Source organism: Lasioglossum baleicum, chromosome 2 (assembly GCF_051020765.1).
Source record: "Lasioglossum baleicum chromosome 2, iyLasBale1, whole genome shotgun sequence".
Classification (NCBI taxonomy): Eukaryota; Metazoa; Arthropoda; class Insecta; order Hymenoptera; family Halictidae; genus Lasioglossum; species Lasioglossum baleicum.
In genome coordinates, this window is record NC_134930.1 from 16,019,700 (window position 1) to 16,039,362 (window position 19,663).

General features: G+C 41.6%; 3 protein-coding genes across 9 annotated transcripts in view; 1 reads left to right on the plus strand and 2 right to left on the minus strand.

The window, feature by feature from the left end:
• Nucleotides 1–37: 37 nt before the first annotated feature.
• Nucleotides 38–3,162, minus strand: Asnrs (asparagine--tRNA ligase). 2 transcript variants are annotated; one of them, XM_076447052.1, is made up of 9 exons: nt 2,866–3,162; nt 2,352–2,759; nt 1,978–2,135; nt 1,761–1,904; nt 1,537–1,685; nt 1,040–1,168; nt 704–953; nt 360–623; nt 38–277 (listed from the first exon to the last, which is right to left on the minus strand). In XM_076447052.1, exons 1-9 carry the CDS (start codon nt 2,897–2,899, stop codon nt 146–148), a joined length of 1,668 nt encoding a protein of 555 aa, XP_076303167.1. In that variant the 5' UTR covers nt 2,900–3,162; the 3' UTR covers nt 38–145. The 2 variants fall into 2 exon arrangements, with proteins under 2 accessions (XP_076303167.1, XP_076303166.1); XM_076447051.1 differs by having other exon boundaries at nt 2,352–2,762; nt 2,866–3,156.
• Nucleotides 3,163–3,465: 303 nt separating this feature from the next.
• Nucleotides 3,466–5,810, plus strand: Ns4 (Nucleostemin 4). Its single transcript, XM_076447050.1, has 5 exons — nt 3,466–3,799; nt 3,902–4,224; nt 4,299–4,944; nt 5,039–5,461; nt 5,554–5,810. Exons 1-5 carry the CDS (start codon nt 3,715–3,717, stop codon nt 5,808–5,810), a joined length of 1,734 nt encoding a protein of 577 aa, XP_076303165.1. The 5' UTR covers nt 3,466–3,714.
• LOC143221473 (otoferlin) overlaps nt 5,558–19,663 on the minus strand; it is a 41,416-nt gene continuing 27,310 nt past the window's right edge. For 5 of the 6 annotated variants that reach the window (XM_076446932.1, XM_076446914.1, XM_076446927.1 and 2 more), the window contains 19 exons: nt 19,141–19,484; nt 18,103–18,413; nt 16,569–16,812; nt 16,276–16,512; nt 15,890–16,198; nt 15,326–15,478; nt 14,224–14,424; nt 13,781–14,032; nt 12,644–12,987; nt 11,078–11,442; nt 10,361–10,543; nt 9,554–10,298; nt 9,302–9,472; nt 8,870–9,039; nt 8,483–8,801; nt 8,216–8,414; nt 7,924–8,142; nt 7,761–7,861; nt 5,558–7,693 (listed from right to left, as the gene is read on the minus strand). In XM_076446932.1, coding sequence (XP_076303047.1) covers nt 7,513–7,693; nt 7,761–7,861; nt 7,924–8,142; nt 8,216–8,414; nt 8,483–8,801; nt 8,870–9,039; nt 9,302–9,472; nt 9,554–10,298; nt 10,361–10,543; nt 11,078–11,442; nt 12,644–12,987; nt 13,781–14,032; nt 14,224–14,424; nt 15,326–15,478; nt 15,890–16,198; nt 16,276–16,512; nt 16,569–16,812; nt 18,103–18,413; nt 19,141–19,484 — 5,048 coding nt within the window. In that variant the 3' untranslated portion in view covers nt 5,558–7,512. The remainder of the gene's footprint in view (nt 7,694–7,760; nt 7,862–7,923; nt 8,143–8,215; nt 8,415–8,482; nt 8,802–8,869; nt 9,040–9,301; nt 9,473–9,553; nt 10,299–10,360; nt 10,544–11,077; nt 11,443–12,643; nt 12,988–13,780; nt 14,033–14,223; nt 14,425–15,325; nt 15,479–15,889; nt 16,199–16,275; nt 16,513–16,568; nt 16,813–18,102; nt 18,414–19,140; nt 19,485–19,663) is intronic. The other variant, XM_076446923.1, reaches the window with a different exon arrangement.

A 19,663-nucleotide genomic window follows, 5' to 3' on the forward strand; every position in this document is an offset into this window, starting at 1 on the left:
GTAATGAATTAGGAATGAAATCAGAAAGACAGACGTATTGATTTTATTAATATATTTCATTATCGAATCTGAATATACATATGTACTCGCCAGTGATAGGCTAAATGCGCGTGGAATAGTATACGTACATAGGTTCGCAAACGATTCAAGGTCGGCAGCGCTCTAAGAAGCGTGGGTAAAGGCACACCTCGCGTATATGGTACCGGTTTAGGAGCCAACAAAGAAATCTTTCGAGTCCTAATCCGTATCCACCGTGAGGACAGGTTCCATACTTCCGCTGAAATCGACAAGATTTCCAAAATATCGAAAACTGTTTTCAAATATGAAAATCTGTGAACAGTGTCGGGTCATCGACTCACCTGATCCGTGTACCAATAATATGGTTTCGGATCAATGTTCTCGCGGGCATAGCCTGCCATTAATTCTTCATGGTCCGTAATACGCATCGAACCGCCGACAATTTCGCCAACGGTCGGTAAGAGGACGTCTACCGATTCTGTAAGGCGTCGGTCGTCTGCGCAACGTTGCATGTAAAATGCCTTTATTTCTGTAGGAAATCTGCAGAGCATTATCGGCTCGTTTATTGCGTCGGTCATTTTTCTTTCTGGCATTTCAGGTATATCCTGTAAACAGAGACATAGAAAAAGAAAGTCAAATATTCGGTAAATGTCATTGTTTCAAAGATGACACCAATTGATCGTACCTCTCCAAATTCATAAAATGTTCCGTCTTCCTTAGTTATACCGTTCTCTCGAAGATATTCGATCGCATCGCTGTAGTTCATCCTTTTGAAAGGTCTCTTCGGGACTTTAAAATCTGGATTTAGTTCCTTCACGACGTGACCGAGAGGTGATTTTAAAACACGATCCACAACGTCGCATATCAGATCTTCCAATCGATCGAGCAATTCATCGAACGTGATAAACGCACATTCTCCCTCAATGTGCGTGTATCTGCAATGTACGCACTGCTTTAGTATAAATTCCGTTTGTGGAAATTTGTTTTAATTCATACTATGGTCATAGTCCTATGTATTTACTCTGCCAGATGCCTTCTGGTCCTAGATTGTTCTGCCCTGTAAGATTGGGCAATACAATAGACATCGCCCATCGCGGGAACACATGTCTCGAGGTACAGTTGAGAACTTTGAGTTAGAAATGCCTCTTCCCTACAAATAAATATATTAATCATTAAAAATTATCGTACGCAGGGGATAGTCTTGTTTCCAGGATTGCAAAGGGTGCGGGATGCGCCTTCTCATCTCTCGATAATGCAAATATGGGGTTTTTCAGTAGTCAGAAGCACTAGGTAAAAGATCAATCTAGACCGCGGTCACCCTCAAAACTCCCATTTTTACTATTCGGCAGCATGTAGCTGTTGCAACTTTATGAAAATAGCTACATGCACATGCTTTATGATGTTATTATTACTTTATGCTACATGCTGCCGGATGATGCAAATTATGCCTCGTAAACTTGCAATCCTGGAAACGAGACCATTACCTTCTGAATGACTAAAATATTTTCCCATGCTTACCCAAAATAATCTAGTTTGAACAATGTAGATCCACCTTCCACTTGCGTCTGTACCAATGTTGGCGGTGTCACTTCAAAGTACCCCCTGTCCCTGTAGTGGTCTCTGAATGCATGCAGCAAGACGGACCTCATCATCAGTATACGAGACGTCTGAAACAAGTTAATGGACGATAATGTGAGAACAAACAATTATTCGAAAACTACCAAATATGCGGATTCTCGTACATTTTCACCGCGTATCATGATATGTCTGTTATCCAGTTGCACGTCCGGAAGAGCTTCCTCGTTTAAAATGGAATCCGCCCCGCCAGCAGGAGCCGAACCGATTAATTTCCAGTAGTCCACGTGTAATTCGTGTCCGTTCGGAGCCTGAAAATCCAGATCTAAAAAATTTTGAACCATGTATGCCCAACTGCTTTAGATGCTTTACTATTTGGGATACATTTTTGCCTTCCGGTACAATCTCCAAAGTTCCGCACACTTCGATGGAAGCTTCCGTAGACAATGTCAATGCCTCGTACGTTTGACATAAAATGTCATTGATTACGCACTGCAGAAATCCGGTTCCATCCCTTAACGTAATGAACATCAACGCCTTACCTGTAACGATAGGATGTCGCGATTACTAATTTAACCTTCAGTTACTCGCACTCCATTTTCTACATAACTGGTGAGGTGGAACTTTATATGTCTCCAACGTAAATCAATTTTTATTGAATAAAGTAACTACTTTAATGCAAAATAGATATTTGCTACTATATGCGAGTAATTAAAACTTAAAGAAAGAACAACAATTTATAACGGAGCATCTTGTACCTTGACGTCTAAGTCTATGCACCCATCCGAAGAGTTTTACGCGACGACCCCTATACTCCACTCCATTTCTAATCTTTATAATTTGAGCAGGTTCTAAAGTATCGTCTTCCTTGATTACAATTGCTTTCGCCTCCTCCAAGTTCTTTAGCCTTTTCTCCTCGTCCTCCAACAACTTCTTTTGCATTTCTTCATTCTTGTATTGTTCTCTGACCCATATTTTTTGCGCTTTCTTCAACTGAGACTTGGAAACCAGATCATATTTTTTCGTACTGTCTTGGGCATCTTGATAAAGTGGCGGGAATGGTTCTTTCCCTGCATGACGCATTGCTTTTAACACTGTTTTGAAAGGGTTACATTTCGAACCATCGCCTGTTTCATCACTTCCATTCTTTTGAGATGTGTAAATAGCTTCTGAAACAGAGATTAGCAATGATTGCTCTTTCAATGTTACAATTACAAAATATTATGTTTCAATCTGTAACACATTAAAATCATTTCTCTTATGAGAACATACCCAACGACGAATCTATGTTTTCCTTCTGGGACATTTTTACTTTTGCTGATGAACCTTTGCTTCTTTTTCCTATTCCTGTTTTTGGAGATAGCTTACTCTCCACGTTTCCGCAATTTCCAGCGTGTCTGTCTTTTCTGATGTAATAATTGCAGTGTCGCAGCTGTGCTGTGCCGGTGAGCGTGAGCGCGAGCGTGAGCCAGCGTGAGCTGGCGTGAGCGGTGAGTGTAAGTGTAATAGTGTGTGTCAGTACTGTGTACAGACCAGTACAGACACGTAATCGATAACCTGTACACTGTACACTGTACTGACTGTACTGTACCAGTTGTAAATACGTTGTATGTTTTGCGCACTGATATATATACTATCACACTATCAGAGAGTATATTATATCCTTAGGCATCGTTTCTGTGTTACATCATTCAATAGAAATCAAGAGTATTTATTTGCATTTTACAAGCAAATTATTTGTAGCTGCTGTGCATCTCCGGAAACCAGAAATTTTGGCCTCTTTCTTATGCCAAAAATCCAAGTTTCAATCCTAGGGGATCACTGATTCAAAAGTTATGCGTGTTTAGAGGTGGTTTAGAGTTGGCCAATTTCAAATGTTGCCGGGTAAAAATCAGTAAAAATGCCCGCCAATACTAACGAATTTCTGCAGAGTCGGTAATCAGTCGGTAATTCAGAGCCGTAGACAGAAAGATGCTCTGCATGCAATGTCTTTACTACTCTTTACTGAAGTTTGTGGACTGTGGATTCGAATACCGCACATTGCCGCACATCACCACTTTGACCAGTTTATCGTCAAATTAATGAGACTGTTGAATTTGTCGATTCGACAAAGAACAAAAAATGCCGAGAAAAGTAGCATTCAGCGGCAAAGCAAAAAGACAACAACTACAAGCGAAAAAGAACCGTCAAAATCCTGCCCAGTTCGGTACGTATAATATTGTGCAATAGTTGAATAAAATGCACTTCCTATCAGAAATATTTGTTGGACTTGATCCCTCATTATTTCTTTTCATATACTAAAACACAGCCGGTGAACGTAATAAGGCCCATGGAGAGAAATCGAATGCCGTCAACGGTTCTGAACCTGATTTCATGGAAAGAATCAACAAACGAACGAAAGACTGTAATTCTTATAAAAATCAATACGCCTTACGATTTTTTCAAGAGACTAAAGAAGAGCTATCGAAACAAAGGGAAGAGGCTAGACACACTATCGAACCTTTATCCATGAAGGAACAAGAAATTTCCGATAACTATTTTCCGCCTGAACTAGATATGCCCAAAAGACCACCATGGGATTTCAATGCGTCGAAAGAACAGTTAGAATTAAGAGAGCAAAAGTACTTTACCGTAAGCAATCGTAATCTTCATTTCCGTTTATTCTCGTATAGCTTCGAAATCGGCTAATAACTTGTCGGCTTTAGGAATATATAAAGAGTATGGAAAAATTAAGCGGTACCGGTTACTTTGAGTTGAACATAGAAACATGGAGACAGTTGTGGAGGGTTCTAGAAATGTCTGATATTTTATTGATTATCATTGATATCAGATACCCTCCCCTAATGTTTCCTCCTTATTTGTACCATCATATAACGAACGAGCTGAAGAAAGATATGATTCTAGTGCTAAACAAAGTCGATTTAGCTCCTCCAGCCTTGGTGGTCGCATGGAAACATTACTTCCACGTTATGTACCCCAAGTTACACATTCTAATGTTTACGTCCTTTCCCACTTACAATTTACGCGGTAACACAAACGATACGGAAGGAATAAAAAAGAGACGCGCAAGAGGAAAGTTAAAAATGGCTGCGGAAGGTGCCCAGACGTTATTGAACACTTGTAAAGAAATCGTGAAAGATAAGGTAGACCTGAGTTCATGGGAGAAAAAAGTTCAGGAGGAAATGCAAATGGAATTCGATTTAGAGGACATCGACCATAAAGATACTGTTACCATCACGAAAGAAGACACGAGTTATGTTGAACACGAACGATTTAAGAACGGAGTGTTGACCATCGGTTGTATTGGAACCCCGAATGTTGGGAAATCATCGTTGATGAATGCGTTGATGGGTAAATAGCGACGTATAATGTATAGTTCTAGATGTATAGAAAGTAACCAAAGTAAAGGCATTGAGAAAACTTGAATCGAACGTATGTTGTACAGGAAAGAAAGTTGTAAGCGTGTCGCGCACTCCTGGACACACAAAACACTTTCAAACCATATTTCTGACGAGAACAGTTTGCCTCTGCGATTGTCCAGGACTGGTATTTCCATCCACGGTGCCGAAACAGCTGCAGATTCTGATGGGCTCTTACCCGATAGCTCAAGTCAGGCAACCGTACTCGACGGTGAAGTTTCTAGCGGAGAGAATAGACTTACCGAAATTATTGAACATTCACCATCCGGACGATGACGACGCGTGGTCCGCGATCGACATTTGCGACGGTTGGGCTCTCAAACGAAACTATGTAACAGCACGGACCGCCAGACTCGATACTTACAGAGCAGCTAACTCCCTACTGAGAATGGCATTGGATGGGAAAATCTGTGTCTACGTTTATCCACCGGGTTGGCAGAACGATCTAGGTAATGCGAACCCTAATGATATTGCGCGTAACGATAATCTATGAAACGAGAGAACGAATTGTTGTCGCATTCATACAAATTTGTATTTACAGAAAAGTGGAAGAATCATTCGGACGTCGAGTTGGTGAAATGGATTCAAGCTAGAAACAAGGGAGAAGATTTTACCGATGAAAGAAAGCGACTTTCGTCGTCTGAAGACGAAGACGAAGACGAAGACGAAGAAGGGGATGAAAGTTCGGATACTCAGAAAGATAAAAAAACAGTGGGTGTGGACGATACGTCGAGCGACGAATCGGAAACATTGCCACGCATGGTTAATAAATTTGAATCGCTTTCCGCAGACTTGTGAAAATATTAAGCATAACAACGCAACAGGTATTGCGTTTTCTGAGTTGTTAATTCTGTAATTGTATATTATGTACGACGAGCTACTTATTTACAACGAAGTAAAATATACATATTGTAATATTTCCAACGGAATGTCTCTTGAAAACCCCACACGTTGCAAGCGTTATCAACTAGCGATTCTTAATTAACATTCGTTGCGATTATTTACACAGAGTTTGTTCCTCGCAACGGTTTCGTTGGTCCGCTGTACAAGAATAAATGCATAGAGTAAAAGTGATTTGTATCGGAGGGAACGACGAAACAGTTTTAATTCCCCTGTTTAAGATGGCTTGGAAAACAAATGGCCGTCGGAGCCATTTCAAACACCACAGATATTTTGTTGTACCGTAGTCGTACTAACAAGCAGAAATTGAAAATTTCAAGGCCTACGAGGTTTGAAAGAAACGATTTCGACACACGCCTACAATACGTTACGTGCAAGCAACGGCGATACGATTTCTATGTTCTAATGAATACGTAATTTCTCTCTCTCTCATACTCGTCTCCAATATAGTAAAATATTGTTTCAAATGTTTTATTCCCGTTAGTTAGTTGTTAGACTCCCGTAGAACGCGACCAGAAACTTGTTTAAAAAGATTGTATACATATATGTATTGTATGTTACAGTAAATGTATAGTATACATGTACAAAACATTGCGTAAGACGACTGTACACTTACTGCCACAGGAGGTATAGATACACAGTAATTTAAAACAATTTTTCCATCGTGTTATATGGGAGTCTACTGTACTACAGTGTAAAGATAGACTGATGTACAGGGTGTTTCAAAATTATATTCTGCACTTCTAGATAGGTGAAGATTTGTTACAAAAATTGACCTTAACATTGCATCCCAAGATCAAAATGATTTTTTATTGCATCCTATAGTACTCATCGTGACGAACAAAAGTTTCAAAGGAACAATATAGATCTCAATTCAACCGTTCTCCTAGAAAACGACTTTAAAGATTCGCCAACTATTTTATTATAAATAAACGTGGAGGGGACGATTCTAGACGGGAAAATAAGTTGAAAATATACAATACATTTTTTTTCACTTGACGCGTTATTTTTGAGAAAATTAACTATTTAACAATCCGAATTTATTTAGATTTTTCATAAATTTTATAACAATACGTGATCGAATAAAGAAATTTATTGAATAATTTCTAATGGAAGCACACACACACACACACACACATATCTTTATAATTTCAATAATTAAAAAAAATAAACAATGTGAAAGCGGTCATGTGATCGGTCGCGGTGCGGTTAGCGTTAAAAAGTAGAATGAGTCGGTCGTGGACAGACGCGTCAGACGATTCCTACTCAATAACACGCGTGTTCGCCGAATTTTCAAACTGAATTTTCTCGGAAAGGAGGAGACAAATGAAAAAAATTTGTTCTATATTTCCTCATGTAAAATCATCCCCTCCACGTTTATACCATCTTGGGACACCCTGTTTTCTAAGAGAACGGTTGGCATGAGACTCATGGTCCCTTTGAAACTTGTTCGTCGCGATGAGTACTATAGGACGCAATAAAAAACAATTTTGACCTTGGGATTCAATATTAAGGTCAATTTTATGGTCCATTTTTGTAACAGATCTTTTGAAACACCCTGTACATATACGTAAGTACGTGGTACATTTTGTTCGTCGATTTAAGCTCCCAATAACTTCTTCACCGAGTAACCAGGTATCGCGTAAAAGAACAATAACAGGAGTGTTACTATCGCGAGGACGATGATGCTCTTCAAAATTGCCCATTTATAGTTGTGCCAGACGATGTACTTGATAGACTTGAGAGGGTTCAAGAACCACATGAAAGACGCGTCGGGGCGACTGAAACAAAGCAAAAGATTTCGATATGTAGCGATAGTTATCATCCGATCGTTCGGCAAAAACTTACTTTGGTTTGTCGAGCGGATCTGGTTCGTTTCTACCGAAGCCAGCTGGGTTTTGTTCAGCCTCCTCTTTGGTCAACAAATGAATCTCTGCTTCCACCTTTCCCTGTTGAAGATTCGAAATGGTAAACGTTCGTCCGTGCTCGCGAAACAATTGATTTTCCGTACCGTTAGTTCCATATCTTCGTTCTCCTTTTTCACGTAGAACGGCCACCACCCTTTGATTCTCTTTTGCTTGAAAATGTTTACGTTCGGCACGGTTCCGTCGGTCTTTAGCATGCCCAAGGTGCAGAGCTTGCTGTTCTTCGCGCCACGGGGAAATCTGTTCAAGTCGAGAGTGATGGCGCCTAGAAAATCGTCGGCCGAGAAGTGGTCCGCGTCCCATACCTATCAAACAAGAGAACAAAATCAGGTGAAATCGGGAATTTCGTATATGTACGTACAGCGGTGGCATTGTTACCTGTAATTCTAACCGGGCCGGAATTTTGCATTCCGTTTCGTCCCAACTGAACAGACTCTCCTTTCGATTGATCACGATCTTCTCTTCCGCCACTAGATACTCGAACGGAAATATGAACCGCCAATTGAAGTTCCCTTCTCCAGTCAAAGACCGATAATGAATGTCGGTCGCTTGGCAGTCTTCCGGTCCTTTGAGCCACCTATCGAAAATCGATTGTATTTTATCGTCGCGGAAATCAATTACGATTGCGAGAAGATAGTCCAGTACCCTTTCACATAAATGTCGCTCATCTTTTCGCCGGTGAAGAACGCGTCGTCCTCCAGCACAACGTCGTCCGTGTTCCAAATGACGATTCTGAGCTCGTAGCTTTTCGGTTTTCTCGGCGAAATGTCGATAGACGGTCCTGGGGAAGGCATGTCCATGGGGAACATGTCGACCCACATTTCCAGCTTGCCCTGTTCGATTCCGGGTTTCTCGGGATTATAGAGTGGTCGTGTCTCCACGTGTTCGGGGACCAAGGCGCAGCCGATCCTTGGGAAAGCGTACCACTGATGAAGAACCGCCAACGCGAGGTGTTCCTCTATTCCTGAGAAGTATAACCAGCAGCGTACCGATACATTCTCGCAGTAAACGTTAGCATAAAATCGTCGTTACCTTTCGAATGAACGTAATGCTCCATTTCCTCGTTCGTCAAAGAAAACGTTTTCCTGCCTATCGCGACTCGGCCGTGTGAGTACACGGGCCCGTCGATCTTCCCGTCTTTGCACAGCTTGGACAGAACTTGGGTCGGTTTCGTTGCGTCCCTCCATTTGTTGTAACCGGACCTGAGACGCGCGTAGTTTATACATTAGGGTGGCTCTTAGCTACTCTTGTCAAAAATATTTGTCAAAATTTCTTCTACACCCCCCAGAGTTGTTCGAAATAATTAAAAAAAATCTATGCAAAGTTTGAGCTCGATCGGATAACGGGAAAACGTACCCAAATTAATTAAACATTAAAATAATTAACTTAATGCTCACCAAACCGTTTTTCTCGCGAATATCTTCTAAACTATTTACCCCGCGTCGAAAAATATGTTTTACTTACTCGTCGTATCGTTTCGGTAGGCCGCAGGTGGCTCGATGCCTACTGTAGAATCTGTTTTCCAAATCGATCTTTGTTTCGCCGATCATGTCGTCCGCACCGACGAGATCCCAGTCCAAGACTTGAATGGTCAACAGCGAATCTTGCGGAAAGGTTGCCTCTATTTCGAAACACCTTGGAAATGAAAGCGCGTGAAATTGCGTGATATTATTATTATTCTAAATATTAAATATAAATACAAATACGTATACGTACTTGCCAAAAACAGGGTTGAGCTGTTTCGACACGTAGTTCTCCTTGTCGCTGATCCTCTTGTTGCCAAGATGCAATACCACGTACGGATCCGCTTTGCCGTTCAAGTCGCAGGGATGCAGGTCGTTCGCTTTCACGATATAAACCCGTACTAGCACGTGAATCGGTTCGTTCGACGGTACACCTTGAAAGAAACCATATTGCGGGTCGAAGCCCATGATCGTGTGATCTATCAGATCTTTAGGAAGTGGCCACTTGTAAACCTTTAGAGCGCCTTTGAAGCTCCCGACGATTCTAGACTCGTCTTCGGGGTCGTCCCCGGTTTTCTTGCCCCGATACAACTCGAACGTATGCAGCCATTCCTTGAACTGTTCGAATTCCGGCTGAGCTTCCAGCTCATTCGGATAAATTTTCAAGAGTGCGGTTCTCGGGAACCTCCTTCGACAAGCGTGCTTCGGGCTGAGCTTCGCAACGAATCTTGCCGCGTTCGCGCTCGATTTCATCCCGAAAAGCTTCTTCGAGGCACCGATTCCGCTCGGACTCTTCTCGCCCGAGACGTTTCCTTGAGTTTGATTCTGATTATAGTTCTCCTCCAGATATATCGGGACCGTACCGTTCGCCGGAGCTTGGAACATCGTCTTCTCTTTACGTAGCTCCTTGTTCTCTTCGATCATTACTTCGACAGAGGCAAAGTATTTCGTCCACCAATCCTGACAGCCGTCCTCGTCCTCGAACGCGTCGAAATCCCCTATGATGATCGAGTAGTCGTAGAAGAATGAACTTTATCTATCAGTTTTCTCATCGACTCACCTGAACTTCCATCGTAAACCAAACTCTGTTTCTTCTTGATATTCTGCTCGGTTTTCTCCCGCTTCGTCGGCCAATCTTGCTCCAAGCCTAAGGTGATGGTTGTGTCGCCGCAAACGAACTCGAGATCGGCCAGCGACTCTAACAGAGACGTCTGTTGTAGTTTGGGTTTCGATGTGTCGATGCCTGCGTGAACAGACGAAACACATCGATGAAAACAACGATCTCGAGGTATACCGTGTAAGTTTATAACAGTGTATGAAACGAATAACTTTTTCTAAATTCGACCTAACAGCTGGATTAAAACATGTGTTTTGTAAATCTAAGTAAGTTATATACACGTGCAAAGTTTCATTGAGATTGGTTGACGCATAAAATGCTATGAGCATTGAAATGAGATGTCAAAATCTTTGAATTTAGGATTTGCGTTTCATTTAAATCGCGGATTCTTACAATTTTTGCTGTTCTCAATCAATTATATTTCATAACAACCTTGATCTATTTCAATGAAACTTTGTAACCACCAAATTTGGATGCAGACGATTTTTTGTGATTAAAGGACCTATATCATGAAATAAAAATGGTACTTACTATTATAATTTTTTCTAATGTAGAGAACATGAAAATTAGACTAACTACTAACGTCTCAAGAAACTCAAGCTGTTGGGTCGAGTTTTGGAAAAAGTCATTTTGTTTAATGATGTACGAATGGTGCCTCACCCGCGTACTGTTGCAACTGGTACAAATTCTTTTTCCTCTCTTCGGCCTCCTTCGCTCGCTTCGTCAACGGACAATATATGTACTTGTGGATCGAGTTGATCGTGTGCGTGCCGACGAGGGTGTATCGGCCGAAGCTCCGACAGTCGACTGCCCTGATGGTTAACGGTGGCCGATAAAGCTCTTGTTCTGGTAACTCCAATTCCATAAACTTCACCGGTGTTCCGAAATTTGGATTCTTCTTGGCGTTCGCTATAACGGACGAGTAGAGTATGTGTCCGGCGCATTCGACGTCCACGCGCGGCTTGTCCACGGTCAACAGGTGTATCCTTTTCAAGTCTCTCAGCCCCCAGAACAATACCTCGATTCTGGAACAAGAAAGAGTCCTAGTAGCTTTTGGGTTTCTTCATAAGGAGCCTTTGTTTTTTAGTTATTTTGATATTTTGTTGACGTATCTAGTAGGACTTTTACTTTTCCAAAGCTTCGAGTCTTCGAAGATTCGAGGAATTCGAAGGGCGAAGGAAACTTGGAAGTGTCCGAAGTTTCGAAATCTTCGATGTACACGAAGTTTCGAAGTCTTCGATGCGCACGAAGTTTCGAAATCTTCGATGTGCACGAAGTTTCGACGTCTTCGAAGCTTCAAAATCTTCGTCCTTCGAAGGAAAGTAACCGCCCTAGTATCTAGCAGCCCAGATCATAGCATCTACCTAACCCAGACGCTTCTGTAATTAAGCTTTTTCCTTTTTCCAATTTTTACCGAGGAAATACATTGTTTATATGAATATTATTTATGAGATACTGTAAAAATAACCGTAAAAGAGAAGATCAGAATAATATGTTAACGGGTCCAGAGTTGGTCATTTGTATCGTAATGACTTTGGCCCTTCGTTGACCCGCCTGCATAAAAAAGCGACATTTCTAACGGTTGGCCAACCAATATTGCAACCAAGGCCCAACAAAATGCCAACCATAAATACTGCTAGGGAGAGGCTGGAACAGTGCCGCCAGATCGAGGAAATCGAGGGGAATACAGTTTACCCCCTCTCTGATGATCAGCTTAATACGTTACCAGTCTACGGTCTTACAAGGGAAGGACTCAAAGTGTCCGACTTCAATTTTGATAATTTTTTGTGAGATGATGGTATATGGATCCCTAATTATGTATGCAAAATATTAGGTGTAGTTACTCAATAGTTTTAAAGATATAAACAATTCAAGTTTCAACCTGCTTACACGGCTAATGGAACTTCGAAAACTACTATGAATATGAAATTTTAATTGTTTATATCTTTAAAACTATTGAGTAACTACAACTAATATTTTGCATACATAATTAGGGAGCCATATATAGCATCATCTCACAAAAAATTATCAAAATCGAAGTCGGACACTTGGGGTCCTTCTCTTGTTAGTGGGGGATGTTGGAGCTGGAAATGTTTGTCAATGGTGCTGAAATGGAATAGTGGAAGGGGAAAAGGAGGAGAGGAAAAATCGACCGGTTTTGGTCGATTCTGGCGGCACTGGGCTGAAAATCGGAAAGGACAGACCGATTACGAAAGATTTGCTTACCGATATTTGGCGAGGGTCGGTCTGATGCCGACCGGTACCGGAAGAATAGGACCCTGGTCTTGGCCGACATTGTTCCCAGCACTAGTAGCACCAGCACTAGCAGCAATAGTCGCGACTTGACCCGCTCCTCTCTCCTTCGGATCTGGCAGCGTTGGAAACCCGTAATCTTTCGTCGAAGGGTGTTCCAGCAATTCGAAAACTGCTAGCAGTTCGCCGGCTCTGGCGACGCCTCTGGTCACGTCGTGCCATTCCAAACACGGAGGAAATTGTGGTGGAGCGTAACACTCGGACGCGAGTTTCACGTGTGGTCGCGCGACTGCTCGTCCTATGTACTCCGATTTTCCCTGAAACCCAGACATATTTGTCTAATCCCGAAATTTTCGATCAATCCTCGGAATAAACAGTTGCGAATCGCTCGAACTGTAGCGTACGGTGTAGGAGATTCGGGGTTTTGTTCTTTTTTTTTGTGATCTGTAAGCCGTAATCCAGCGATCTTTTACTTATCTTGCGCGCAACGAACTCGTCGTGCTAACTACACCCGTTACGTTGAACCGTGGAAGCATATTTTTCCGCATACTTGTAAGTATAGTTGCGTGTACGGATGGTACCTACGAGGTCGAGCGTTGCAGCGAGTAGTCGAATAGTAGAATGTGTTGTATGGCACTGTGTATGCTGTATGTTGTACGTTGTATGTTGTATGTAGTATGTTGTATGTTTGTGTGTTGTATGTTGTGTGTCGCAAATATCTGCCGCTAAAGCAGAGCCCTCATGCAGTACGTATGGCCACAGATAGAAAATCACTCTGTAAAAAAGAATTAGAAAACAACGTAAGAAATAGGATAGCGCATTGTTCGGTATAATACAGTAATGTCTCATTCTAAGTCACTTCTCGGTTCTGTGTTGTGACATAGATCGGAACAGGACACTATTCTTTTGTGGCTTCGTCGACCGCGCCGAACGAAGAAAAGGACAGAGACAATACTAGTGTACAATACTAGTAGTCTAGAATGGGACATTAATGCATGCAGTCAGAACGTTAGAGGTTGTCAACGAAAACCAGAAAAGGAACAGAATGGAAGCGTTCGTTTGAACAACACCAGAGAAAAAAAAGAACACACTGTTCCGCCGAGGACGTACCACTTTATCTTGGTCGAAGATCTCGACGACGACCGACGGTGGATCCTTCTTGATTTCTTCTCCGGTTCCGTAGATCAGAATTTCATCGAACAGGAGGAGCTCGTCCCACGTGGGACTGAGAGTTTCGTCGATGACTTGCGTGCACTTGCAGAACTCGCCGCAAATAACTCGCGCGAATGGATCCGAGAGACCGGACGCGTCGCTACCGATCAAAGATCGGGCTTGATACATGTGCGCTCTCAACTGGAATTTCTACTCAATAATTATTGGAAGATTTTAGTGATCCGAGCCCTTTTTCATTGCGACTTTTTCGCTCGCTGTTACTTTCAGTAGTGCTCTCTAACGTCTCTACGTTCTACGGCGTGGAAGGGTAGGAAGGGCTATCTAGTACATGTGGATTCAGTCTAATTGAGTTGTTTGATTTTAGCTGGCAGAACACTCACGTGTTTTTCGACGTAATGTATAACGACCGGTGGTAACGCGCGCTGCCTGTCGATGTTTCGAAGCTCGTGGCCGAGCTCGTAGCCCTTCGGCAAACCTTGAATGAAGTACTTCCTGTGCTTCAAAATGCCCAGCCACACGTAGATTTGGAGTTTCGTTTGTATCGCCCAGCCGGATGGTCCGAATCTTTTCTTCCCTGGAAGCTATCGAGGCATCCGCGTTGAAAATATGACGCAACTTAACGCACTACCGAAGCGGTGATTGTTGCATAATTTTGAAAAATCTATGGTACATGGCTAAACACTTTTTAATGGAACCTTCAATAGCAACAGCAATTTTCATTGTGAACTAGCAAGTCACCCTCAATAACGTCGTCTAATAGTTTAATTTAAGGTTGCAATGTAAGAGAAAATGTCCATGCTTTCTTTTGGTACAGCAAAATTATTGAAAATCCTATTAATAGGCTAAAGATAAAGTGTTAAGGGGGTAGACTCGTTGTTCCAGGATTGCAAGGGTGCGGGATGCTCTTTCTTACTTCTCGATGATGCAAAGATGGAGTTTTTCAGTAGTCAAAAGCGTTAGATATCAATCTAGGTCGCGATCGCCCTCAAAAGTCCTATTTTTACGTTTACGAGGCGTAATTTGCATTATTCGAAAGTATAAAGCTGCGACAGCTAGATGCAGCCGAATAATGCAAATTACGCTTCGTAAACGTAAAAATAGGACTTCTGATCTTTGTGGCTGCTCTTTACTTTAGCGGACTCAAAATTTGTGCATTTCTCCTATAAATTATGATGTATTTGGTATGTAATCCAGTAGATTGTACCCGAGGTCGCTGCAGATCGAAGTTTCGACCCTGTAGGATCAATGGTTCAGGAGTTATACTTGCTTAAAGTTGAGCATTCTGGAGTGTTTTTGATAGGTAAGGGCGCCGTCATAACATGTATTTTCTAACATGAATTTATGAGAAGAACTACGTATACGACCGCATCTTTCTATAATATCTTCATTTCAAACGGTAATAAATTTTTACGATTTTACGGTTTTACTCGATCAAACGAGTAGGTATTTATTGTACGATTAGGTACAAGGTATAACGCGTACCTTGAGAAACATTGTTTGCACTTTGCCGCAGTATTTGCCGCACTCCTCGTCCACGATCGAATAAATCAGATCCCTTCCAGGTATTCTGTGATAAGCGACGCGTCGTCCACCGCTAATTACCCAGATGAACACGTCCGGTAACGAATCTTGGGGCTGCGAACAGAGTTTTGTTTGAACAGTCGCGAATATGATTTTATTGTTTTATTTTGATTAAATGTAGTTATTGTACGATACTATTTGAATGCAAAATTAAATATATACTTGAATACATTATATATTCACATATTTGAATGAATGTTGGAAAAAAGAAATTGAGAAATTGTGGGATGATTACGGACAGCTCTAGAAGTCAAATTGGAAAACGATTACCGCTCTTGAATTTAAAAACTTAGAAAATATAAGAATAATAATTCAAATTTAGAAAATATAGGGTACTTTGGTCAGATTTGATTTACATGTTCCCTACATTAGAAAAAATTAGTAAGTACCATTATATTATTTCATAATGTAGGTCGTTAGATAACAAAAAAACGTCTGCATCGAAATTTGAATAAGTGTCCTCACATCTTCGACCAGAAATTTTAGCTTCTGCAGATAGCCCTGAGTAGTCTTCAACCTTTCTTTGAAGCTGCTCCTCGTCACCACCGCTTTCAGATTTCTCGACAGGACTCCTATGTTTTCCAATTCCCTTTGACACAGCTTCATCCTCTCCTTGTCGAGCTTCGTTTTCCCGACTCCCGGCCCGGTGAGACTAGACTTACTAATGCTGACGTATCGATTGCAGTTGCTGCTCAATTCCTCGAGTGTCGACTTCAACATCTTGTCGCTGGAGGAGTCTTCCGCGTGCGTTTGAGCCTCCGACAATCCTTCTTCCTAAACGAACAGGAACGATGAGAATCGATTACGATCAGCATCGATTCCATCGACGCGTTCGTCATTCGTTCGCTTACCAATTTGTCCGTGATTTTGTTGATGATATTGCTGTTGTACATTCTACGCCTGTAATCCGGCCAAATGCTTCGAACGTGAAGGCAGGGCTTGTCGTCCCAGTAGGGGATGAAATAATAAATCTTGTCGTGCGTCATTGGTTTGCTCGGCGGGGTGGTGCTCTGCCAGGATCCGCTCAACACTTCCATCAATTCTTCTTGATCTCCGCTCGTACCGCTTTTCGGACCCATTTCGTACATCTAACAATTTCATTTGGTAGAAAGTTCGAGCGCGTAACCAGGAGAGGAGAACTTACCTTTGAGCTTTCGTTGTGGCCGTCCAAAGAGTTTCCTGCGTTTCCTATAGACACCTCAAAGTATAGCGGTTTGTCGCCAATCTTCTTGTCGATCATCGTAGCATCCATAATCGTCGCGAACAAGAAGAACTCTTCGTTCCTGGCGTACGCGGACTCGTTGATCGGCACGGTGGGTTCGACCTCGACCTCCGACGGAGCCATGTCCACGTTGTCGCTAATTTCCGTCCTGATCGCTATCAATAATCTGTGTATGATATAACGAAGTGGAAACAATTAGCTGCTCGTAGTGGCGTAGCGGAAGATAAACGGGTGGAACTCGCGAATGACATTTATACAGAATATGTATAATTCACACTGATCTACAAGATTAGTTCAAGTTGTAAACAATAATTTTCAGTATTTTATTTGTAATGCCGATCAATTGCAACTTTTTCATCATTTCTTTTCCTCACGTTATGTAGTAAACAAATTGTTCTAACTTCTCAGAAAGTCCATGTCTGGTAATCACGCGGTATAGGGGAGCATAACAGCATGATAGCGTTTAGCGTTGCACCTCACCGTCGCGTGTCACGTCTCGCGTCACGCGTTTTCCGATTCTATTTATGTAGGTTTACGATTACGTACAGAAAGTCCTCGACTTGCGCGGTTAATTTGTTCCAGCGCTTTCCACGTGAGTCGAATGGCGTCTGAGCGCCACCGCTGAAAGGATATTAATACGATCTACTTTGTAATACACGTGACATATGTATCGGCAAAGCTCCCGTTCTGGTAATCAATAAATTTCACAGTTCGGAATTGGTTTTCTGATTCGCTTCTAAGAATCCGTGAATCTATGAATTCGCGTAAGTCGAGGACTTGCTGTATAATATGTACATACAGGGTGAGTCACCAAACGTTTGTACCTGAAATATCTTTGTTGTTTCTAAAGATACGTAAAATATGGTAAGGACAAAGTTGAATGGTACAATGGGGCTGACACGATGCCAAAAAGAATTTTGTTTTTATGTAATTTTTTTTAGAGATATGAAGGTCAACTTCATTTATTTCATTCATTCATCATTCATCTATTTAAATAGAATGTCCTATTTTTTATACCATAGATCGATAGAGTATCAAATTCTGAGTACAAAACTGTAGACCTTCATATGTCCTAAACCAAATAGATAACGAGATAATATCCAAAGAAGAAAGAAAATTAGATTTAGGACCTATGAAGGTCAACAGTTTTATACTCGGAATTTGATACTCTATCGATCTATGGTATAAAAAATAAGACATTCCATTAAAAAAAAATGAAGGTGACCTTCATATCTCTAAAAAAAAATTACATAAAAACAAAAGTTTTTTTGGCATCGTGTCAGCCCCATTGTACCATTCAACTTTGTCCTTACCATATTTTACATATCTTTAGAAACAACAAAGATATTTGAGGTACAAAACGTTTGGTGACTCACCCTGTATAATGCATAGTCAAAGGTTATGGAATGGAACAAAGAGAAGTAGAAAGAAGAAAAAGACAAGATTGGGTGGAGACCTTGCTCTGTACGAAATGCCTTCTCCGAGTCCCGTGTTTAGCGTCGAATGTTCGTCTATGAGGCTGTAGTCCCTGATGCTTCCGTAAAAGTGGATGAAAGCCGGGCCGAACGTAGGTAGAAATCCTCGTTCTCCGTCGTTGCTGATTTGCTTCAGATCGACGAAATGCGTCCCGATCACGGTCGCATGAACAGGATCGTTGTCGCATAGCTGAATTTTGATCCTTTGACAGAGGGGTGGAAACATTTCCGTGAAAACGATCTGTTCGTTCCAGACTGGCGTGTAACTGTGCCTCTTGACGCTCGTCTTACCCTAAATTACGCGACAAACCGTTCAGAGTTTCTTGCCTCGTAACAATAGCAACATTATTCTAAACATACTCATCTATTCTTCCATACGTATAGCAACGTACTCGCATATTTTGGTATGGCGTAACGAATAGGAGACACTAGACGAATTTACGCTACCATTGGGAACTTTTCTGTCTTTTCTGCTATCATTTTTGTCAGTAAAGACAGAGACAGCATACCCATATTTAGCATGTTAAAATTGGGTATAGGTCAGAGTTAGGCATTAATCAATAAAAATTTTAATAAAGATCAATTGATTAATGTGTACGATTAAAAAGGGTAATTCATTGAAAAATTCGTTGATTAAAAAAAGAAATCATCGAAGAATCGGGGACTGATTTAATCAATTGTTGAAGTTAATCGCCACACGGTCTATCCATAAATTGTAATAAGGAGGGTCCATCCTACTCGTTTGGTCTATTCATGAAAAAGTTCTTCTGATTTAAAGTGTGTGTGATCAGTTCTGCTCCTAACTGTATAAATATCTTTAGTACAGCACGTATTATAATAGGAGCCGCACAAAGTCTAAATAAAATAAGTGAACATGTACCAGTTACTTTCACAGCTCGGTAGATTTAGTGTTAAAAAAGTTATGGTCTTTTCAAAAGTGTCCGACACGTATACGTGTACTATACGTACATGTAATACAGGAATAGATGTCGTACGTTAGGGATTAGTATCGGTCTTACGGTTAATCCAGCGAAGGAAACTTGCACGTAAGGATCCACGAGATCCTTGACCTCGCCCGTGAAAGCTTTCTTCACGTTCGCCATGATGCTGCTGTTCATTTTCGGCAGTCCGTCAGCTCTGTACACCTTCACGATGAACTTTGCTCTTTGCCTCTCGATCGGCACGCCATCCGGAAGCAAAAGATTCCCCTCGATGTCGTCCTCGTCTTTTTCACTTTTCGGAGGTACTTTGATGGTGTCGCCCTTCCCGATTACGGTCACGTCGCATTTCAAATAGCCCTTTGGTCCTCCCGCCACATCGTCCGGATCCGTCAGCAGCGCCCATTTGTGATAGAATTGATGATCTATCGGAGTTCGTATCCGTTAGACGTTTCAGGTTACCACTTTTCGAACGCTCGACGAGAATAACAGCAAAGAGGAAAGCCAGAAAAATCGAAGCGGAGAAACATGTCGGAAACGTTCAGAAACATCGTATCATACCTAGATAGAATGCAGCATGATGTGCGAGCGTGCGAGGACAGTG